At 56.4% G+C, this 23,581-nt stretch overlaps 1 protein-coding gene across 2 annotated transcripts in view; it reads right to left on the bottom strand.

Annotated features, from left to right (window-relative positions):
* Positions 1–20,289, bottom strand: part of ADAMTS10 (ADAM metallopeptidase with thrombospondin type 1 motif 10) — a 64,803-nt gene extending 44,514 nt beyond the window's left edge. The window contains exons 1-2 of one of the 2 annotated variants that reach the window (XM_086862355.1): positions 19,771–20,289; positions 5,571–5,850 (exon numbers count right to left, since the gene is read on the bottom strand). In XM_086862355.1, coding sequence (XP_086718481.1) covers positions 5,571–5,658 — 88 coding nt within the window. In that variant the 5' untranslated portion in view covers positions 5,659–5,850; positions 19,771–20,289. Of the gene's footprint in view, positions 1–5,570; positions 5,851–6,335; positions 6,690–19,770 lie in introns of those variants that run through there. The other variant, XM_086862356.1, reaches the window with a different exon arrangement.
* Between the last annotated feature and the right edge of the window lie 3,292 nt (positions 20,290–23,581).

The following is a 23,581-nucleotide window of genomic DNA, read 5'->3' as shown; positions in this document are numbered from 1 at the left end:
CAGCCAGTTTTTCCAATTCAAAAACTGGAATCCCAAGGCTCTGCCCAGCCTGTGGGAGCCTTGGGAAGTTCCCCAAACTTCCCCAAACACTGCAGCCTGCAGAGCCTTGGAATGCTACTTTTTCCTCTGCTGGTGATGGGGGGGAACAGCCTGGCCCAAAGGGCCCTTCAGGACACCCCGATTGTGGCTCTGGACCTGGAGTATCCCAAATCCTTTCATCTCCACCAGGCAGAGGGAATCCAAGTACTGCAGAGTCCAGCTCTGAGCTTTGGAGGGTTATTTTAACCCAGATCCTTCCAGGAACAGACCCAGCAATGAGGTCTCTTCAAAAGGAGGCAGAAGGAGCTTGGGGTGACAATGGCTCAGGAGAAAAGTCTCCCTGAGTTCCTCAGGACCTCTGCAGCTGCCACAGGGAGCTGCTGGCTCTGAGAACACAAAACAACAGCACCACCCCAACCTCCCCAGTCAGGGCTGCAGGGACACAGAGTCCTTGAAATGCCAATTTTGGTATCAAAATAAGACAGGGCAACCAGAACTCCTCCAGTGGTGCTGAAAATGAGCAGGAGAAGAAGTCAGACATCCCAATTCCCCAGCCAGGTCCCTGTCTGTGACCCCACCCCTCTTTCCCAGCTCCCTGGATTGGTTTTTATCACCTCAGCCTGGCTTAGCAGCTCCTCCTGGGGCCCTTGAGCTGGGCCCCTGTGGTGCCAGCCAGGCTGTGCTGTGACAAGGCCACTGTCCCCAGCCCCTGTGCTCGCACAGCAATGCAGCTCTGCAGGCTGTCAAACAAACTGGCACCCTGCAACCCGGGCAGAACCTCCTCCCTTCCAAAGGAAAACGTGCCAGGGACTGCCAGATGGGATCTGAGCAGGGATCTGGCTCTGTCTGACAGCCCTCAGGTGGGGGCTGAGGATGGGGAATATCCGTGTGCTGGACCAGGACAGCTCCTTCTCACTGAGTGTCCTCCTGAACCGCTCGTGCCTGGAGGGTCTGAGCCTCCTGAGCCCTCATGGGAAGGGATTTTCCCTCTGTTCCCTCTGGAAAAGTTTTCCTTTCTGCATCCCCTTTGTTGCTGTTTCCTAAGCCAGCAGGAGGGGCCCGGCTGCTTTGGGGTGCTCAGGGTGGCTGAATTTTACCTGGCTCCACAACCTCCTCCTTCAGAGCTCCAAACTGCACCCTCACCACGGGGCAGCACTGGGAAATTTCCTTTTCCTGCTTCCCAGAGTGGTTTCCTTGGCTACCAGGAACAGGACAACCCTCTGGGATTAGGGGTGAGCTCCCGTCCTTCCTGACCACAGGCACTGCTGGCACCTCTGCCAGAATTGATTATAAGGTTTTTAATTTCCCGTGCTCCAGCTTTCCTGTGTCCCTGTGATGGGGCTGGGCAAACAAGGGTGACTTTTTGCACTTAGAAATGACTTCAGGCTTGGAAATATTTTCTGTCAGAAGTGTTTTGTTTTCCTTTTTGCCTCTTTGCTGTCCATGTGGGCTTGGAAAAGAGTGAATCAGAGGGTGGTTTGTGCTCGCTGTGGCTGCAAAGCACCTGGGACTCCGGGCTGGAGACTCTGATCCTGACCTGGAAGACACTTCCAGGAGGAAAAACCCATCCAGAGCCTGAGGCTGAGGTGGTGTGTGAGAACCTGGTGGTGTTGGGGGCTGGACACTGCCAGGGATCTCCTCAGGGATGTCACTCTGGACACCGAGGCACGGGGAGAGCCCAGGAGCAGGGCTGAGCACCACAGGAACGGATTGGGAAGTGATGCTTTAGAGGGGGAATGCCTCAAATGGAAAAAATAATCCTGGAATGGAATCATGGAATGGTTTGGGTTGGAAGGGACCTTAAAGCCCATCCAGTCCCATCCAGGGACACCTTCACTACCTCAGGGTGCTTCATACCCTGTCCAGCCTGACCCTGGACACTTCCAGGGATCCAGGGGCAGCCACAGCTCCTCTGGGAATTCCCTCCACCCTCTCAGGGAAGAATTCCTCCCCAATATTCCACCTCCATCTGACATTCCCGGTATCCAGCGCCACCCATGTGACAGCTCAGAACACAGGAGTCACTGTCCTTGTCCAGTGTCACAGCTGCCTCCTCTGCCCTGCGGTGGAAAGGATTAGCTCAGCCTGAGAGATTTGGATCTCTCCCTCCCCTAACCCTGTGTCATCCTCCCAACATCGCACACATTCCCAATCCCTGCATTTCCTGCCCCCTGCCTTGCTCCTGCCCCCCATATTCCAGCCCACAGCCTCTCCCTCCTGTGCCCTCTGTCCCTCTGAGCATCCCTGGCTGTGCCCTGCAGGCTCTGAGCCTTTCCCCAGGACAGGACAGGGCACCCCCGAGGGACACAGGGGGACAGCAAAGGGGAAAGCTGGCAGGGAGGAGGGGAGGGCTGGGGGGAGGAACCTCGTGGGGTCCCTTTTCTGGTGGAGATGGAGCAGGGATGGCCCAGGAAGGGAAAGGGCACAGGGGGGGCTGAGCAGGAAGGAGAGAGAGGAGGGGAGATGGGGGAGGGAGGGTTTTGTTCTTCCCTCACGAGTTCCCTCAAGCACGGAGAGGAAGCAGATGTTTGCTGCGGTGCTGTCGGCAAAGGGGAGCCCCAGCTGCAGCCCAGCCACGATTCCCAAGGGATGGCTGCGGAGGATGCTCTGGAATCCCGTGGTTCAGGCTGCCCTGGCACTGTGGCAGCCTCACTGCACCTTCCAAGGGTGCTTTGTACACCTCTGAGCTGGGAACAGTGGGATGAGCCCCACTGAATGTTCTGTAAAATGGGAATGTCTGATCTGGCCCCACAATTAAAGCTCCTGGCAGGAATTCCCTTTGCATTAAAACCCATCCAGCACTGTGAGCATGAGCTGAATCCTCTCACAACTCCCAGAATCCTGGGATGGTTTCAGTGGGAAGGGACCTCAAAGCCCATCCAGTGCCACCCCTGCCATGGCAGGGACACCTTCCACCATCCCAGGCTGCTCCAAGCCCCGTCCAGCCTGGCTTTGGGCACTGCCAGGGATCCAGGGGCAGCCACAGCTGCTCTGGGAGTTGTTCCAACCATTCCAGCTGTTCCCTGGGCTGTTACAAACTGCACCCTGAGTGTCCAGGCCACATCCGAACCTCTCTGCTGCCTTGGGGAGCCCTTCAGTGCCAGGCTGCTCCTCCCCACGAAGATTAAAATTAGAGCTCATGGCTGATACCTTAATCTTTCTCCTGCATAAACCAAATCCCCTGATCTGGAGTGGGGCACGTGGGGCACGAGGGCTCTGCTCCAGAGCTGCCTGCAGCGAGTGCCTGGGGCCAGGGGCTGGTGATAACCCTGCCCTTCACCCTGCAGCTGCTCCAGGAGATAACAGAGCCTCACGCTCTCCAAGGGGTGTTGTGGGGATTAGGAACCGTCTCAGCAGCCTGGTGAGGTGTTGGGTGACAGCCTGACACCAAAAACAGAGCTCTGACAGCACAAGGGGCCCCTGGAGCAGCAGGGACTGGGCAGGGGACAGGGACTGGGCAGAGGACAAGCTGCAGTCCTGGCGTGGTGCTCCCAACACACCACATCCATCCCATGGCACCACATCCCAGCACCATCAGGGGCTGGGAGCTGCCCCCAGAGCTGCTCAGGACCTGCCCTGGGGGAGCACAGGCGTTAATTCTGGGTTTGATGGAGCTGTGTTAGCCCATGGGGGATCCCAGCGCTGTGAGCTGGGATGGGGCTGATCCCACAGTGGGGCTGCACGTGGAGCAGGGCGTGAACATGCCCAGAGCAGCCCCCAGGCACTGCCAGAGTCTGTGGAGAGCAGCAGCAGGAGCTGGGTGCTCCTGGGATGCCCATCTGCCTGGAGAACGTGCCCAGCTCCCAGCTGGGGCTGGCTGCCCTCCTGCCTGTCCTGTGCCCAGCCCGGGACACTGAGGGTGCTCCTGTCCCTCTTCCAGCTCTGCTGCTCCAGCCACCTCACGGTGCTGTCACCACAGCCTGCTCTGCTCAGCAGCCCTGGAACGCGGCTGTGGCCCTGCCACGGCTGATGGGGGCACATGAGGGGTGAGGGGTTTTGGCTGTGTGAGTGACACTGCCAGGGTCTGAGCACCTTGCACAGTAAAGGTGCTACTCCTCTCGCCTCTGGTGGCACTGTTCACCTTGCTTTTTAAGGAATAATCCTAAAAATGTTACCATTAATCAGTTTAACTTTGTTGTCTGTGGGTGTTTGTGCTCCAGGCTGGGCTCAAGGCCCATTTTCCAGTCCCTTCACTCCTAACCTGGAATAAAATCAGGTACAAAAGCACAAACTATGGGCAAGAGCCCCACATCCCCCTTTCCCTGCAGTCCCTGAGTGTGACACTGTTCAAACACGAGTCCTTCAGACACCGACACACCAGATGGGCACAAAAACACTTCCAAAATGTGTGTGCAAACCAACCCTGCTCCTCCAGCAGCACAGTCCTGTCCCAGCTCAGCTGGACAGAGGGTTTGGGTGTCCCAGCACCGCCCTCCACCCCTGGGCACGCCGAGGACCATGCACACACAACGCTCCTGCCAACAAAGCCTCTGCTCAGCCGAGGATGAGCTGCTCCCTGCAAGGGAAGCAGCCCCTGCTGCTACCACACCTCCTTTCTTTCCCAGCCTCTCATTGCTCTGGCCTGGGCTGACCCAGCTGCTCTGAATTCTGCCAAAAGTCACAGAGAGCAGAACACTTCCAGCCCTTGGAGACTGATGGAAAACTCCCAGGGGTGGGAGGAGCTGGGCAGGAGCAGAGCTGGAGGTGTCTCCACCTGCACCCCCCGTCCCTCCCCAGGCCAGCATGAGGGCTCTGCCAGCAGCAGTGGGGTGGATCCATCTCCTCTCCCTACAAGCAGATCCATCTCCCTTTCCCATGGATGGATCCAGATCCTCTCCCCACAGGTGAACACTGCTCCTCTCCCCATGGGTGGATCCAGCTCCCTTCTCCATGGGTGGATCCAGCAGGGGTGAATCCAGATCCCCTTCCCAGAAATGAATCCAGCTCCTTTTCCACCGGTGACTTGAGGTTCCTTTCCCCATGGCTCGATCCAGCTCCTCATCCCATCCCATGGATCCCATCCCATCCCATGGTTCCCATCCCATGGATCCCATCCCATCCCACAGATCTCATCCCATGGTTCCCATCCCATCCCATGGTTCCCATCCCATGGATCCCATCCCATCCCACAGATCTCATCCCATGGTTCCCATCCCATCCCATGGTTCCAATCCCATGGATCCCATCCTATGGTTCCCATTCCATGGATCTCATACCATGGATCCCATCCCATGGTTCCCATCCCATCCCATCCCATGGTTCCCATGGATCCCATCCCATCCCATGGTTCCCATCCCATCCCATGGATCTCATCTCATCCCATCCCATGGATCCCATGGATCCCATCCCATCCCATGGATCCCATCCCATCCCATGGATCTCATCCCATGGATCTCATCCCATCCCATCCCATGGATCCCATCCCATGGATCCCATGGATCCCATCCCATCCCATCCCATCCCATGGATCCCATGGATCCCATCCCATCCCATGGATCCCATGGATCCCATCCCACGGCTCCCATCCCTACCCTGTGACTGGAAGCTGGAGCCGGGGAAGGTGCCGCCGGCCAGGCCGAGGGTGACGGTCCAGGTGAGGAGCCTCCAAGCTGTGGCCATGGTGAGCGCCGCTCGTGTCGGAGCAGGGAGATCTGTGCCGGCTGGGAGGGCGCTGTCCCCACATGTCTCTCCCTCGGCCACCCCTTATGTCCAGAGAGGAGTCCCGGGTCCCTCCGCAGGCATCCTCGGCCGCTCCGAGCTGTCCCGAGGCCAGGGGTCAGCACCGGCCCATCCCCAGCGCCCGCATCGCCCCTGCGGGTGAGAGCTGAGGGTGAGCGGGGGATGGAGGAGGACACAGGGGAACGGGGAAAGGGGGTCCTGGAGAAGGCAGGAGTGGGATGGAAGGAAGGGAAAAGAGGAGAAAGGATGGGAAGTTTTGAGGATGAATTAATCCCATCAGATCCTGCTCCTCCTCCCAGGGGTCCTCCCAGCTGGGATTTATCCGGTACCTGCGGAAAGGAGCTCGGGATCAGTGGGAATCCTTTACCCTGTGGCAGTCGGGGAAGAGCAGCCCCGAGAGTGCCCTGGGTCACCTGGTCCCTTCAAGAGAGCAGGAAATAACAGCACTGGCAGGGGGGTGGTGAGCAGCAACCCAGAAATCCTCTCCAGGGTTTCCCTGGATTTCAAACACACTTCAAGGACTGTCACCACACTGAGGGAAGAGCACTTGCTCTCAGAGTGTACTGGCTGAGCCTAAAAAAGTGATGGAAAACAAAGAACCCATTCAGGGAACTCACCCTCAACCCTATCCACAAATGGATCCCGAGATTCCAATCGCATTTGTTCTTTAAAATGCTCTGCTAATTGCTCCGGTGAAAGATTCCTGGCTCGCAGAGAATTTCCACTCTGTCTGAGGCGATGACACCACACTCGAATCGTGCTGGGGACTTGCACAAAGCCTGCGGGGTTTTATTCTTGTTTCCCCATTGAATGAGTGTGGGATGAGTGCCGCACATCCCTCACCTCCCAGAGAATCCCAAATATCCCAGCGGTGACGCTGCCAGCCCCAAACCTCCCTGCAGAGCGGCAGATAAAGTTCTGCAGCGGTGGTGCAGATCCCACATGCTGCAGCAGGGCTGGGAAAGGCAGGATAAACTCCCAGGGAAAGGCAGGATAAACATCCAGGGAAAGGCAGGACAAACATCCAGGGAAAGGCAGGATAAACTCCCAGGGAAAGGCAGGATAAACATCCAGGGAAAGGCAGGATAAACATCCAGGGAAAGGCAGGATAAACTCCCAGGGAAAGGCAGGATGAATTCCTTGGGAAAGGCAGGATGAGTTCCTGGGAAAGGCAGGATGAGCTCCTAGGGAAAGGCGTGATAAACTTCCAGGGAAAGGCAGGATAAACTTGCCAGGAAAGGCAGGATAAATTCCCCGGGAAAAGCAGGATGAATTCCTTGGGAAAGGCAGGATAAACTCCCAGGGAAAGGCAGGACAAACATCCAGGGAAAGGCAGGATAAACTCCCAGGGAAAGGCAGGATAAACTCCCAGGAAAGGCAGGATAAACATCCAGGGAAAGGCAGGATAAACATCCAGGGAAAGGCAGGACAAACATCCAGGGAAAGGCAGGATAAACTCGCAGGGAAAGGCAGGATAAACATCCAGGGAAAGGCAGGATAAACATCCAGGGAAAGGCAGGATAAACTCCCAGGGAAAGGCAGGACAAACATCCAGGGAAAGGCAGGACAAACATCCAGGGAAAGGCAGGACAAACATCCAGGGAAAGGCAGGATAAACTCCCAGGGAAAGGCAGGATAAATTCCCAGGGAAAGGCAGGATAAACATCCAGGGAAAGGCAGGATGAACTCGCAGGGAAAGGCAGGATGAACTCCCAGGAAAGGCAGGATAAACATCCAGGGAAAGGCAGGATAAACATCCAGGGAAAGGCAGGATAAACTCGCAGGGAAAGGCAGGATGAACTCCCAGGGAAAGGCAGGATGAATTCCTTGGGAAAGGCAGGATGAGTTCCTGGGAAAGGCAGGATGAGTTCCCAGGGAAAGGCAGGATAAACATCCAGGGAAAGGCAGGACAAACATCCAGGGAAAGGCAGGACAAACATCCAGGGAAAGGCAGGATAAACTCCCAGGGAAAGGCAGGACAAACATCCAGGGAAAGGCAGGATAAACTCCCAGGGAAAGGCAGGACAAACATCCAGGGAAAGGCAGGATAAACTCCCAGGGAAAGGCAGGACAAACATCCAGGGAAAGGCAGGATAAACATCCAGGGAAAGGCAGGATAAACATCCAGGGAAAGGCAGGATAAATTCCCAGGGAAAGGCAGGACAAACATCCAGGGAAAGGCAGGACAAACATCCAGGGAAAGGCAGGATGAATTCCTTGGGAAAGGCAGGATAAATTCCCCGGGAAAAACAGGATGAATTCCTTGGGAAAGGCAGGATAAATTCCCTGGGAAAAGCAGGATGAGTTCCTGGGAAAGGCAGGATAAACTCCCCAGGAAAGGTGCAATAAACTTCCAGGGAAAGGCAGGATAAACTCCCAGGGAAAGGCAGGATGAGCTCTGAGCATGGGAAGAGGCTGGAGATGGGAGGAGGGTGCTCTTTGCAAAGGTGTCAGCAGCCAGGGCCTGTGTGTGGTCCTCAGCCCGGTAAGGAAAGGTTTAACCCCTGCTCTGGGCTGCTTTAAACAGGCCAGAGCTCAGGGCAGGGGAGCTGGGTGTTCCAGGGATCTGCCGTGCTCCCCTTCATGTCCTTATGGGAATCTGAATCCCTGGAAGTGAATTTCTACTCCTGTGTTCCCATCTTCACTGTGCCATGAATGGTATTGGTGCTGCAGGACACCCAGCACAGCCCAGGGGAGGTACAGGGGGAAATCCAGGAGACGATTCTGCTCCAAATTAATCATGGAAATCACAGAATGGTTTGGGTTGGGAAGGACCTTAGAGCTCATCTCATTCCACAGGGGCAGGGACTCTTCCCACTGTCCCAGGCTGCTCCAAGCCCCATCCAGCCTGGCCTGGGACACTGCCAGGGATCCAGGGGCAGCCACAGCTGCTCTGGGCAACCTCACAGGGAAGGATTTCTTCCTAAAATCTCATTTAAACCTCCCCTCCTTCAGCTTAAAAGCATTAACCTAAATTAATGCTTTTTCCCCCTGCTAGGCAGAAACGGTGGGAGATGAAACACGCAGCTTTGAACACAGTTTGGAGTTGCATAATTTAAAGATTAAAATTTTTTCACTGCTTATTTACAGTTAAGAATGGCCAAAGATCCTCGGTGAGGCCAGTCCCATCTGGGGCCTCTGCAAAGCCCAGACACGACACGATGGTGGCCTCCAAAATTGTGAATCCTGAGAATAAAGTGCCTGAGAGGGGGAAACTCTCACCTCGGGCTGCTCCTTTTCCCTGTGAGGAATCAGGGAGCGGGGGGAAGAGGGTTGTGGCAGGAGTTGTGCCCCATCCCAGCCCTGGAGGAGGATGCCGAGGAGCGGGGACAGCATCACCTGTGGTGCCACCCCCGGGCAAAGCACGCGGGGGCCGCTCCGTGCCCGCTCAGGCTGCGGGAATCGGGCTGGAAAAGGGAGAAGCTGAAAGCAAAGCCCTCTCCTAACTCAGCATTTTCCAGCATCTCCCAAAGCTCGAGATTCCAGCTTTTAAATCCTGTCACGGCTCCAAAGCCCGCGGAGCCCAGCTAAAGCGTATTTTCTCCTGGGTTTCACACGACCGATTTCCCCTGTTTTCCAGCTGCTGAACCCTTTTCCTCCAGGCTCCCCGTCCTCCCCCCGCCTCTCGGTGACCCCTGTGCGGTGCCCCGGTGTCCCGCCTGCCCTTCCCCTGCTCAGCATCCCCCGCAGCCGCCGGCGCCAGGAGCCCGCAGCCCTGACCTTGGGGGAAGGAGGCGCGCTGGGAGCAGCGGCAGGCAGGAATTCCAGCTGCAAAATTCCTGCGGGCCGGGCTGGGGGAAGGGCCCGGCTGCGATCCCTCCCTGCAGGCAGCGGGGAAAACACGGCCCCTTCCCGGCGGGGCTTCATTCCCAAAGCCCGAGGAGCAGGAGGAGCAGCCGGAGGAAGGAGCGGAGAGCCGGAGCAGCGCTGGTGCTTCCATCCCTACCGAGTTTTCCATAACCTCACTTCGGCCGGACAAATCCCCGGGACCGCGGAGCCCCGGGGGGCTGGGGGAGCTCGGGGACAGCTCGGGGACAGCTCGGGGACACGGGGTGACCTCTCCGCTCTCGTGCCTCCCTCTCTTGGGCCGCTTCCGAATTGCTCCTTCCCAAGGAATTCGCTGTCCTTGGCAGCCTCGGCTCGGGCTCCCGGCTCCGGTGCCAAGGGCGGCTCTGGCCGCGACCCCGAGCGGCGCCGGGGCCACCTCGGGCCACCTCGGGCCACCCCCAAAACCCCGGGAAGGAAAGGGCTGGCGAGGGGAGGGTGAAATTCCAGCTGGAATGAAGCGAGAAGAGAAGAAGGAGCGAGGAGGATGAGAACTGTTCCCAGTTTGGGCGCTGCAGACAGAATTCCCTGGAAGCCCGGCTGCGCGGCCGGCCCCGGGCAGAGCCAGGGAAAGGTAATAGGAAGCAGATGGGCTCTGCTCGGGGCCAAGAGGAAGGTTCAAGGTGCCTCCTAGTGCAGGGAAGAGGAATTTAACTGCTTTTAAAGATGTAGGGCTCAGGCGGCTTCCAGGTTTCTCGTCCAACTTTTGCAAATTATGAGCTCAGGTGTCCTTTTCCCTTTTTTTTTTTTTATTTTTTTTTAATTATTTTTTTTTTTCCTGAGGGAGAAATAAATACAAACACAGATTTCTGCTTCCAGCTTGCCCCGGGGAGAGGAAATCTCTTTAGTGCACCCCCTGCCAGGCCTTCCAGTGACATATTCCAGACGTGGGAGAACTGGGAGCACTGGAGAGCAATGGAGAGCAGTGAGAAGTGAGAGCAGCACCCCAGTGGGAGCACTGGGAACAGTGGGAGCAGGACCTCACCACTGCACCACCCCAACAGCATTCCTGGGCTGTTTATTTTAATTCCTTAATATTTTAAGGAATTAAAGCCTCCAGGTTATTTTATTTTTGTGGAAAACAGGGAATTGACACCACCCCATAACTGGGGCTATCGTGCCATGTCCTGCAGCTTGGTCCCTTTTTGGTGCCCCCTGACCCTCCCAAGGGGCTGAGCAGCACCTCAGCCCCACGGCAGAAACCCCACAGGGCTTTCTGCTCCTCCAGCTGCTGCAGCCTGGGGCTTGTTCCACCAGGCCAAAGTTTATCTCTGGGGGGAAGAGCTGAGAGCCCTGGGCTGGCTCCATGGCCTCGTGTTCTATGGAACCCAAGTTAAATCCAGCAGGGACTGCAGGGCACTGGGATTTGTGGCTCGGGGGCTGTGCCAGTGCAGCAGCAGCAGCACCAGGTTTTTCAGGCTTTCCCACCCACACAGGTCCCCTGCTGCCCACAGGGGACTCTTCCCTACTGCTGGGGCCCCAGCTGCCCTCCAGGACACACAACAAGCCCTTAGTGCCTGTAGCTCCTGGATACTGATCCCAAAGTCACCTGAAAACAGTCCCTGTCACCTGCCATCGCTGCTTCCTGGAGGGACACAGGTTTTGGCTGTAAAGCCTCAGCTGGAATCGATTTCCACCCTTCCAGTGAGGAAATTTCCCCTCATATCCAATCTGAGCATCTCCTGAGGCACTTTGAGGCTGTGTCCTCTCTTCTCATTGCTTGTTCCCTGAGACCAGAGCCCAAACCCCCCGGCAGTCCTCTCCTGGCAGGGACTTGTGCAGAGCCAGAAGGGCCCCCTGAGCCTCCTTTGCTCTAGGCTGAGCCCCTTCCCAGCTCCCTCAGCCCCTCCTGGGGCTCCAGAATCACCAAATCAAAGATTTGTTCTTAGAACTATGGAATATCCTGAGCTGGATCCCTCAGGGATGATCAGTGCAGCCCCTGGCCCTGCCCAGACCCCCCAACAAGCCCACCCTGAGCATCCCTGAGAGCGCTGTCCAAACGCTCCTGGAGCTCTGGCAGCCTTGGGGCCGGGCCCATTCCCTGGGGAGCCTGGGCAGTGCCAGCAGCCTCGGGGGGAAGAACCTTGCCCTGAGATCCATCCCAAGCCCTGGCACAGCTCCAGCCCTTCCTGGGCTCCTGTCCCAGAGCAGAGCTCAGCCCCTGCCCCTCCGCCTCCCCTCGGGAGGAGCTGCAGCCCCCGAGGAGCCTCCCCTCAGTCTCCTCTGCTCCAGCTGAACGAGCCAAGTGCCCTCAGCTGCTCCTCAGAGCCTTCCCCAGCTCCGTGTCCCTCCTCTGGACACTCTCCAACACCTTTGGATCCTCCTGATCTTGTGGTGCCCCAAGTGTCCCCAGCACTGGAGGTGAGGCTGCCCCAGTGCAGAGCAGAGCGGGACAATCCCTCCCTGGCCCAGCCAGCGATGTCTGAACCCTTCTCATCTCTCCATCCCTCTGGACTCTGCACACCCCAGGCCTGGAAGGTCCCTCACAGCTGCTGCTGCTGCATTTCTGTGTTTGCTGCTGCCTGGGGGGCTTTCACCCACTGCACTCCCCGGGGCTGTGGGTGTTCTGTGTGCGCTCAGCCACCACCCAGCTCCCAGCTCCCAGCTCCCAGTTCCCATCTCCCAGTTCCCAGTTCCCAGCTCCCAGCTCCTGGCAGGTCCCTGCACGTTCCTGAGGATGGAATAAACAGCCCTGCTCCCCACACCAGGCTGCTCCTCCTGCAGCACGGGGTGAGCACGTGGGGGATGCGAAGCTGTCCCAGAGACCTCCCTGGCCTGCAGCAGGAGGACGTCCTGATATTCCCCACGAAATATTTGGCTGGGCTGCCAAGTGGAAAACACGTTGAGCTGCGGATGGCAGAAGTCTCCCTGCAGTCATCTTGCCAGCACGGCAGGACTTCCACTGGGAAGTCATTTCTGAGCTCTAGGGCAGCACTAGGGGTTAAACCCACAGAAATCGGCTTTTTTACTGCCACGAGCATCTGCAAACTGCGAGAAAGGGGTTAAAGTCACAGGTCTGCAGAACACAAAATAACAACTGGAGCCATAATCTGCTTTGCTGCTCCAAGCGTGGCCTCTCTGGGGCCACGGCGAGCAAAGAATTAGAAACACGGAGTTATCCCTGTTCCCAGAACGCTGCAGCCTCCGGGCCTGGGATGGCTCCTGCCTGCACAGCCACCCTCTGGCTGCCCTGCAGCCCCTCTGCTCGCCCCTGCCACCAATCCCAGCTGGTGCAATGCCACCTCTGCCTGTCCCTTCCCTGCTGACCCCCTCGGGGCTGGGAGGGGGCCCAGGATGCTCAGTGCAGCCCCCCCCGGATTGGGAGAGCTGCCTCACCTCACCCCAAGAGCTGTTCTTTGCACACCCCACTGGCTGCAGGTCCCTTTTCAGCTCCCCAGGAGGGGACGTGCACTTTCACACCGATAAAATCACATCCAACCCCATCCAAAGGCGCTCCCCAGCAATGTGGGGAATGCACACTGACACTGCCAGCGTGACCCTGAGAGCTGAGGGGTCTGACCCGGGGTCTCTGTCCCCCTGCCAGCACCCCGGTGCCAGCCTGGGTGCCAGGGGCACACCCTCCCTGCCTTTGGAGCCGCAGCTCGCTGTTCCAGGCTGTCCTGGTGCTCCACAGCCGGCCCTGCTGTGCTCTGGCCGGGCACACCCTGCATCCCTTTGTACAGCGGCTTCACGGGGCTTTGGGCTCACTCCAGCGCTGTGTGGGAGGAGGGGATTTTGTTGGGTTTTTTTTTCAAAAACACGAGAATTATTTTACAGTCAAATCTATTCAGTGAGATCTTGCTGAGGAAAGCACTGAATCCTCTCCCCGCTCCTCCCCAAAATCTTTAATTTTGCCAGCAAAGGGGTAAAGGAAGGCTGTGCCAAAGGCAGGGCAGTGAGGGGAGAGCTGCGAGCAGCGACCTCGCTCTGACACCGCCTGCTTGGCTCTCTGGAAATCCTATCCCTGAGTTACATAAGGATCTGGCCCTATCTGGAACGCCGGGGTCATTGCACTTCTCCAAGTGTGGTAAAATGCTCGGAGGTCCTCAGCAGGAGAGCGGGAGGGAAGCGGCAGCTCGGATCCTCCTCGGGATGGGGAGCTGGACCTGGGGCAGGGCTGAGCTGCTGGAGCTCCATAATCCCAGCCCCATGGAAGGTGGGCACTGAGATTCCCAGCGCTCCCATCCTGCCTCTCCTCCTGCTTTCGGGAGAGGACTCCACCAAGCAGGTCCACTCTCAGACAGGACTTATGCAATAGTTTGGAGCCTCTCCATGTGACCCAGACTTGCTGGAGCTCTGCCATCGCTCTCCTCGCTGGCTGCAGCCAGGCACGGAGCGGCGGGATTAGAGAGAGACCAGGCAGTCATTAACGGGGTGCCAGTCATTAACGGGGTGCCAGTCATTAACGGGGTGCCAGTCATTAACAGAGTGCAGCCCCCACCCCACAGGGCCACACGTGTCACCCACATGCACCCAGGGCACAGCTGTGTGCATGGGGATGGAGATGGTGGGGTTTGTGTGTGGGTGGGATGCTGTTTGCACATGGATTATCTGCACGGGATACACGCTATCTGCGTGGGGAAAGATGTTATCTGCACATGGAGAACACCTTATCGGCACAGGTCTGATGCCCACACCCCCTGTGCGCTGCCATCCTGCAGATACTCCATGCACAAATGCTGTTTTTATACCCGGCTGGTCACCACTGCCTCCAAGAAATGCTCCCTCTCTGTGGGGCTCAGCACAGCCAGGAGAGAATTCACTCCTGGGCCTGTGGCAGCTCTCCCCGTGCTCCTGCTGCTCCTCCCAGCACCGAGCAGCACCAGGGCTCTGCCAGGAAAGTGCCCTGGGCTCTGGGAAAGGCCGGGAGCGCTCGCACCTCGGAGCGAAACAGATGCAGACCAAGCCCTCTCCATCCCGGCAGGGCTGGCTGTTCTCTCTCCATCCCGGCAGGGCTGGCTGTTCTCTCCATCCCGGCAGGGCTGGCTGTTCTCTCCATCCCGGCAGGGCTGGCTGTTCTCCATCCCGGCAGGGCTGGCTGTTCTCTCTCCATCCCGGCAGGGCTGGCTGTTCTCTCCATCCCGGCAGGGCTGGCTGTTCTCTCCATCCCGGCAGGGCTGGCTGTTCTCCATCCCGGCAGGGCTGGCTGTTCTCTCTCCATCCCGGCAGGGCTGGCTGTTCTCTCTCCATCCCGGCAGGGCTGGCTGTTCTCTCCATCCCGGCAGGGCTGGCTGTTCTCCATCCCGGCAGGGCTGGCTGTTCTCCATCCCGGCAGGGCTGGCTGTTCTCTCTCCATCCCGGCAGGGCTGGCTGTTCTCCATCCCGGCAGGGCTGGCTGTTCTCTCTCCATCCCGGCAGGGCTGGCTGTTCTCCATCCCGGCAGGGCTGGCTGTTCTCCATCCCGGCAGGGCTGGCTGTTCTCCATCCCGGCAGGGCTGGCTGTTCTCCATCCCGGCAGGGCTGGCTGTTCTCTATCCCGGCAGGGCTGGCTGTTCTCTCTCCATCCCGGCAGGGCTGGCTGTTCTCTCTCCATCCCGGCAGGGCTGGCTGTTCTCTCTCCATCCCGGCAGGGCTGGCTGTTCTCTCCATCCCGGCAGGGCTGGCTGTTCTCTCTCCATCCCGGCAGGGCTGGCTGTTCTCCATCCCGGCAGGGCTGGCTGTTCTCTATCCCGGCAGGGCTGGCTGTTCTCTATCCCGGCAGGGCTGGCTCCTCTCTCCATCCCGGCAGGGCTGGCTGTTCTCCATCCCGGCAGGGCTGGCTGTTCTCTCCATCCCGGCAGGGCTGGCTGTTCTCCATCCCGGCAGGACTGGCTCCTCTCTCCATCCCTCCAGCAGTCTCGGTGCTTACACAACGCAGCCCCTCAGGGCACCAAGCCCTGGGCCTGCACACAGACAAACAGCCTCGTGTGCCAGCAGCGAGCTGTGCTCACCTGCGGAACCAGCCCGGCCCTCTCCAGCCGGGAGCTGCTCCGTGCTGGGAGTCCCAGCTGAGGCAGGAGCGTGGTTTGTGTGGTTTATGCAGTGCCAGCTCACAAGCCGCTGTCACAGCTCTCACACACTGAGTGTCACACACAAAATTTGGCTCTTCATCAGCCAGGCTGTACCCCAACCACAGAATGGTTTGGGTGAGAAGGGATCCTAAAGCTCATTTAGTTCCATTCCCCTGCCATGGCAAGGACACTTCCACCATCCCAGGCTGCTCCAAGCCCTGTCCAGCCTGGCCCTGGACACTTCCAGGGATCCAGGGGCAGCCACAGCTGCTCTGGGAATTCTGTGCCAGGGCCTGCCCACCCTCACAGTTGACAAAGACGTGTCTGGTTGTCAGGCTGGACGTGCTACAGGGGAGGGCACAGTGCCCTACAACCCTGTCACAGGTGCCACACCTTGTGCACCCACAGCCTCAGGCTGGAGTTGGAGGGACAGGAGAACTCCACTGAGCTTCCCAAGAAAAGCCTCTGGGGTGACTCCACCCAGCAGAGCTGTGAGAGGGGACCTGCAGGGAGCCCAGGGCTCAGCAGCTCCTTCTGTCACTGTCACAGAACAACCTCATCCTCACTGCCCAGTCCTGGCCAGGGGGACACATCCACAGCATGGCCCAGCTCCAGCTCCCCTCGGGCTGAGCTGAATTAAAGAATGAGGGAGGTTGGAAGGGACACGAGGGGATCTCTGGTGCCATCCCACTCCAGAACTGGGTCACCTTTGATGTTAAATCAGGACCACACAGCCCAGGCTGTCCCAGAGGGTCACAGGGGTGTCTGGGTGGAAATGCAGGGAGATGTGGAGTGAGACCCTAAAGCAGCAAAGCCGATTTGGACCTCCCTGTCCTCACAGGAAACCAGACCCAGTCAGAGAAGTGAGGCTGTGGTGACACAGAGCGAGTGTTCCTTCCCCAGCAGGACACACCGTGGAGGGATTTGGTGACAGCCAAGGTGACGGTGCAAGGCCATGGGATCACCGCAGGCAGTGACCCCAGGTCCCCTCGGTGCAGGGTGTGAGCCACCCACAGCCCCCAGGGCTGCTCAGCCCATGCCAGGGGAGCCCTGCAGGGACAGGGATGCCTCCTGTGGGATGCAGCCTTGCAGAACACTTCAGCTGTGGAATCCCTCCAGCCCTTACAGAGCTGCTGGTCATGTCCACATCAGTTGGGCTGTGGTTTTGGACCCTTTTCCCCTTCCTGTGGGTTCTTTACTCTGGGAAACGTGGCCCAGGTGGTGTGACCCTGATGTAGCTCCTTCCTTCACAGCCAGGGAATGAGGAGTCCCTGACCCTGATCAGACTGAACTCACCCTTTGCACTTTCATTGTGGTCAAAGCCACCTCCCAACGAGGTCACAAATCCCACAGGAGGAGGCCAGAACTTCACCTGCCAGTTTAGCTCATTTGGGACCAACATTTAGGAGTGTTTGAGTTCAAAAAGATTTGCAGGACTGCACAGGAATAAACTCACTTAAAGTCATTTTTCCTTTTGAATTAAACTACGATGTAAGAGTAGGAAACACAATATTGATAATAGGTGATAAAGGAAGTGTAAAGCTGTGGATTTTCCATCCTTGGAAGTGTCCAGGGCCAGGCTGGACAGGGCTTGGAGCAATCTGGGATAGTGGAAGGTGTCCCTGCCATGGCAGGGGTGGATGAGCTTTACGGTTCCTTCCAACCCAAACCATTCCATGATTCCATGAAAGACGCTGAATAGTCAGACATGGAATATCCCAAGCATTTCCCAGCCTGGGAGGAGGCAGGAGGTGAGAGAGGAGCAGCAATGGAGCAGTTGGATGGAGACCCTGCACTTCACATGTGCACTGATGTTGCTCCACTGAAGTGAGACGGAGCTAAAAGATTCCAGCGGTTTCCCAGTGGAGACTCTCCCAATCCTTCAGCTGGCTGCAGAATTCATTGAAGGCCCTCACAGTACCCAAGATGGGAAAATTGGCTTGGAAGGTGTTCCTTTAAACCCCCCTCAGTGCTGGAAAACAAGGCTGTGTCCAGGCTGGTGGTTTTCCATGTGTCTCTCTCTCCAGCCGCCGCGTGAGATCCGACCTGCTCACAGATTCCTGGGAAATGTTTGTAACTCCTCACCCTGCAAACATTTCCTCCAGTGCTGGGGTCAAGCGAAGACCTCCCTGCCTCGTGTGTCTTCAGCACATCTGCCCAGCCAACTGTTTCTGGAAACGTGACGGATTTGGTCCCAATTCTGTTTGTTTTAAGCTCATTTTGTGTTAACCCAAGATCGAGGCAGGACAGGACGTGACAAACACATCCTGCAGTGCTTCCAGCTCAGGAGGAATTAATTGCTGGAAACTTGGCAAGAAAAGTGGGGTTTGGAGTCGGGGGTTTCAGATAAGCTGGAGATAAGGGTTTGCATCGTGGAATCACCCCTGGGTGCATCCTGAGCTGCGGGCTCTCCATGGAGCTGCTCCTTCGGGAAGAGGAGCCCAGGCTGTCCCTGGACCAGGATTTCATGGAACGATGAGAACAGCGGCTCCTCCCCAGCAGCCCCTGGGTGGCCTGGAGCCATGGGTGATAAGAGAGCCTCTCATATTTCAGGTTTGTGGAACAGACACTGTTTATGTTGAGCAGCACCACCTTCCTCCCCTCAGGGCTCCTCTTCAGCCTCTCGGCGGCTGCTCAGGCCCGGCTTATCGGGGCCTCCCGGTGCCAAAGGAAACAGCTCAGCCCCCCCAGCCTTATCCGGGCAGAGCTGATTTGCAGGAGATGACAGCACCTTTCCCATCCCAGCCTGGGAGCAGCCGCCTGGGGAATGCGGCTGGAGCCACCCCAAGAGGTTTCTGGGGTCTCGGCAGGAAGGGGGAGCAGAGGATGCTGCCCTGGGGAGAGCAGGGACAGCGGGAGGCTGAGGATGGAGCAACTGGAGCACTCAGCACGTTCCATATATGGAGAAACTTTGGGAACAACCTCGCAGGGACTGCAGGAAGCCTCACTGATGGAGGCATTTGGGACAAGGCTCTTCCCAACTCAAGGAACATCCCAGGGCCGGGAATCACCTGCGTGTCCCACGGGGCATTTCCCCTTCCAGCCTGGGCAGCGAGGGGAACAAAATCTCCCCAAAACCCTCCCTGCCCTGCCCAGCCGTGCCCTGCATCCCAGCCTGGCACTGCTGGGTGCTGCTAACGAGAATAAAACCGAGCAGGATCGGAACCGGAGCTCTGCTGGGGCAGAGCCGTCTCCAGAGCCGGGGATTTTGGCAGGGATTGCAGCAGGAACACAAACGCACCCCGGGGTTCGCATCTTGACCGCAAAAAAGTCCCCAAAAATGGGCCTTGGTGTGAAATTTTACATTTTGCTGCAGAGGGTACCTGCCCCCAGCACAGCTCCACATTTCCCTCTTGGTTGGTTCTTGCCCTCTGGAAGGTATTTGCCAAGATTATTTTATAAACTCCTTTCTATTTATAGCCCAGCTCCTTCAGCTCTAATGAGATAATCTTCTGGCATCTCACCATCACTAATATTTACTTTGATGTTTAAAATAACATCTTCTGAGAGAATGATTTTTAAATAAAAATAAATTTAAAAAAAAAAAAACAACACAAAAACAACCAAAAAAACCCTAACCAAAACACCTCTAAAACATAATCAAAGCAAAGAAAGAAACGAGCAGAGCAGTGGGGCCGAGCTCCTGGGGATGCACACGGAGTCGGTGACACTGCAACTTTTTCAGGACAGACTCTTTATAATCCTCTGAGCACATCAGGAGGAAGAGAGGCATTGGCAGCTCCTGAAGATGGAGAGAGAGACAGGGAAAGAGGCAGAGGGAGCGCAGGCTGTGTTTATTCTCAGGAATTAAGGCAGCAGGGAACGTTTCATTCTGCAGCAGGGCTCGGAGCTGCTGCTCTCTGTAATTGAGAGCTTCGCCCCGGGCAGCTCAGCAGAGGAGATTTGGGATTTAGAGAGGCAAACATTCCATCCCTGGGTTAATACAATTATTAAGAGGGGCTGGGGGAGGCGAGGGAGGCAGCGCACGGGATCCCGGCTCCTGCTGCCTGCAGCCACTCTGAAACACAAGCCTGCGTTTTTATGGAAACTCTGAATGTTGGAGAAGGGTGAACATGGTTTTCATTCTCATAAATGTTTTTCCAGCATGCAAGGCTCTCCAGGCTCATTCCTTCTCCAGGGAGACGGTTCTGATTTCAAAGAACATTCGCGTTCCCTCCACCCCAGACCACCCCACTCCAACCTCAAAGAGGAAAAATTATTTTAAAGAGCGTTTTACCTTTTTGAGTGCTTTCCCTTCTTTCTTCTTTTTTTTCCCCTTTTAATTCCTTCAGCTTCACTTTTTTTTAAAATTTTTTTTTCCCCCTCTTCTTTTTCCCAGCAGCAGCCAAAAGCTCCTCTCTCCTCCTCAGCCCTGCGCGTGTCAGAAAGTTTCCAGGCTGAGGGTTTGTGTCGCCTTCCTTAAGAACCTTCTTCTGTCAGACCCAGGCAGAGCTGGAGTTGGAGGCTTTGCTAAAAAGTCTCCTTTCAGGAAGTGAGCAGTAATAAGAGAGCAGCTCGGAGGCAGCACATGGATAGAGGCTGCTCAAGAAAAAGAAAAAAAAAAAAAAGAAAAGAAAGAAGGAGAAAAAAAAAACCCAACAAAAACCACCAAACAACTTTGCTCAGGAATTTTGCCAGGATTATCCAAAAGGGGGAAAAAAAAAAAAAAAAGAAAAAAAAAAAGAAAAAAAGAAATAAAAATCCCAAACCCACAAGGCTGGAAAAGTCCCACCCTGACTGCTGACATCAGTGCAGAAGGCAGGTCTTGGCTGAAACTGTATAAAACTAATCAGCCTTTCTGTGGAGGAGCAGGGAGGGAGCTTGGGGCAGCCCTGGAGGCGATGCCGGCGGCTCCCCTGTGGATAAAACATCCCAGGAAAAGCCAGAAAGGAAAGAGGCCGTGCTGACAGTGGCACACAAAGCAGATAAAGAAAGCTGGAATTGGTTTTGGTTTGTTGGGCTTTATTTTTCCCCAACAACAAACAACACCCCCATCCTTCATTTTAAACCAGAGCTTTCCAAATGCTTTTAAAAACCCAGGGAGTGTGTGAGGAAATGGCCTGAAAGGCTCCCCAGCAATGGCAGGGACTGAATTGAAAAAAAGCCCTCAAGAATTGGCCAGTGTTTTCAGAAGTCCCTTCCCTCTGCAGTTACATCATTCCTGCCCCGCTGGCTCCGGTGATTCCGGCATTCTCCTGTCCTGCTGCCACCGTGGAGTGTCCCACCGAGGACAACCCACCTCCAAAGTGAAGAATAAACACTGGAAATAACCAAATGCTGCTTGTTCCCAAACAACCCCCTCGCAGGACACCTCAAGCAATCAGCAACAATAAAAGGCAGGAGCTCATTTCCTCCTTTCTTCTGAAGGCGGCTCTGGGATTTCAAAGCTGAATTTGTGAGCTTTGGTGGAGAGAGAATTACCTGGCAGTGCTGCAAACATTGGAAAAATGAGCCTTTCCGAGCTGCCCTGCTTTTCCCTGGGAAGAGAGAGGGGCCCTGGGGAAGGACACAGGGAAGGGATGGAAGCACCAGGGTGTGGATGGACCCTCAGCCCGAGCTCTCAGCGGGGACAGAACAACCCCAAAACCACCCTGGCGGTTCCTTTTCTTCCAGGAGGATTTGAATGGAGACTTCAAAGTTGCCAGGGGGAGACATAGCATATAAAAATACATTATAAACACGAATTAAAGCAAACTACCTGAAGCTGAGACTCCAGGAGGGGATTGCAGGGGGGCTGTGGGGTGGGATTTGCATCCCTGGGCAGTTGTGTGGGTGCCAAGTGCGGGACAGCCCCGGCAGCCTCGAGTCCTGCCCTGACCCTGGCAGGCACAGCCAAAGCCACAGGACACAGCCAGAGCTGCTGGCCACGGCCCCTGGTGCCACCCAGGCTGCCCCAGCAGCCACCAGACCGTGAGATGGGCATGGGGAAAGAAAAATGCCTCAAAGGCTTGGCCAGCCCCGTGTCCTGATGGGATGCTGGCCCGAAAAAGAAAACAAACCAGGGTGAAGGAAAAAGCAAGAAGCTGTGGTACTTTTTGTGGTGGATCCCCCTAAATCCTCTGCTATCAGCAAAGCAGGATGAACCTGACCTGGAGCTGGACCAGCTGTAATTCATATTCTGCCATGGATTTGTTTAAACCCTTTTTGGAGCACTTTGAACACCCCTCAGGGAGGGGATCTCCTGACTGCCCCAGCATTTTGTGCTCCCTGGAAGGTTTGCTCATCCCAATAACCCAGGAAAAACAGGGAAAACATCCTTTGCTCCCAGGAGGAGCTGAGGGTGGGAGATCACAGCCCCCAGCTCCACTCTCTCTGTCCAAACTGGAAAGGGCTGGCTCTGCACTGGAAAACCGAGTTCAGAAGGGGCTGGGATCAATGGCTGGGCTGCATTTTGGGCCAGTTCCCTGGCTGGGTGGACAGAGTGGTTTCCTTCCTCCCCAGGCCACGCTGGCCATTGTCTGAGCCCCCAGAGCACACCCAGAAAAGAGCAACTGAACAAAATATTTGGGCTTTAATTGAATGGTGCTGCTGCTGGCCAAGGAAAAACTAATTGCTGCAAGCATGGCCTGGTGCCATTCCAGGGGTGTTCTGTCTGCTGGGGCTTGTCTCAAACACACTCAGTGCGGAATGAACAGGGACAGAGGGACAGATTTCCTTCCCCAGGGAGTGGCTCTGCTCTGCCAGACCCTTTGGAAAATTTGTTTTTCCCTTATTTGCAAGGTTTCCAGTCCCTCCTGGGTGGTAAATACAGAGTTAGAGGCTCCTGACTTGGCTCCTGGCTCCCCCAGCCCTGTACCCCAACCCAGCACTGCTCTGAGGACCCTCAGATTTGTACCAGACCAGCTCCAAAAATGGGCTTTACTCCAGTCCTGACCCCTCTCTGAGGAGGGGATGGAGCAGCACAACCCTCACAAGCCAAGACCTCAATCACCTGCACAAATCCTGGAAAACAGGGAGTGGTAAAATGACCAGAGGCTCACAGCAAAGAGGTGAGAAACAGCATTAAGAATTGAAATTTTCAGTCCCTGAGGTTGCTAGAAAGTTTATTTTTCAGATTAGTTCGGTATCAGAAACCACCTGAAAATCTGCCTGACAGAATCTGCCTGACAATGCCCACATTTCACCTCCAAAGTCACCCAGCTGCTTCCTCTCCCTGGCATGAGGAGATGAGGCTGAACTTCCAGCAGGTATTTGAAACCCTCATGGCCAGGGGATGGAGAGGAGAGCACCTGGAGCAGCCTGGTGACAACGCAGCCTCCTGTGGCTGCACCGAGCGCGCCGGGACCGCCGGGAGCTGGAAACAACGGCGGGATCCTGAAACCCTCGGGATCCTGAACCCCTCAGGATCCCAAACACCCTTGGGATGATGGAAACAATGGTGGGATCCTGAAACCCTCGGGATCCTGAACCACTTGGGATGATGGAAACAACGGGGAGATCCAGAAACCCTCGGGATCCTGAACCCCTCAGGATCCTGAACCCCTTGGGATCCTGAACCCCTCGGGATGATGGAAACAATGGCGGGATCCAGAAACCCTCAGGATCCTGAACCCCTCAGGATCCTGAACCCCTTGGGATCCTGAACCCCTTGGGATCCTGAACCCCTCGGGATGATGGAAACAATGGCGGGATCCAGAAACCCTCAGGATCCTGAATCCCTTGGGATGATGGAAACAACAGTGGCATCCTGAACCCCTTGGGACCCTGAAGCCCTTGGGATTACAAACCCCTCAGGATGATGGAAACAACGGTGGGATCCTGAACCCCTTGGGATCCCAAACACCTTGGGATGATGGAAACAATGGTGGGATCTTGAACCCCCTGGGATCCTGAACCCCTTGGGATCACAAACCCCTTGGGATGATGGAAACAACAGCAGGATCCTGAACCCCTTGGGATGGTAGAAATCCCACCAGGATACTGGAAACAATAGTGAGATCCTGAACCCCCTGGGATGATGAACAGAATCCCCTCAGGATGATGGAAACCCCTTGGAAATCCCATCGGGATCCTGGAAACCCTGGAAATCCTGGAAACAGCCTGTGATG

Source organism: Cyanistes caeruleus, chromosome 25 (genome assembly GCF_971803275.1).
Source record: "Cyanistes caeruleus chromosome 25, bCyaCae1.hap1.1, whole genome shotgun sequence".
NCBI lineage: Eukaryota > Metazoa > Chordata > Aves > Passeriformes > Paridae > Cyanistes > Cyanistes caeruleus.
This window is presented reverse-complemented; position numbering and strand designations above follow the sequence as displayed.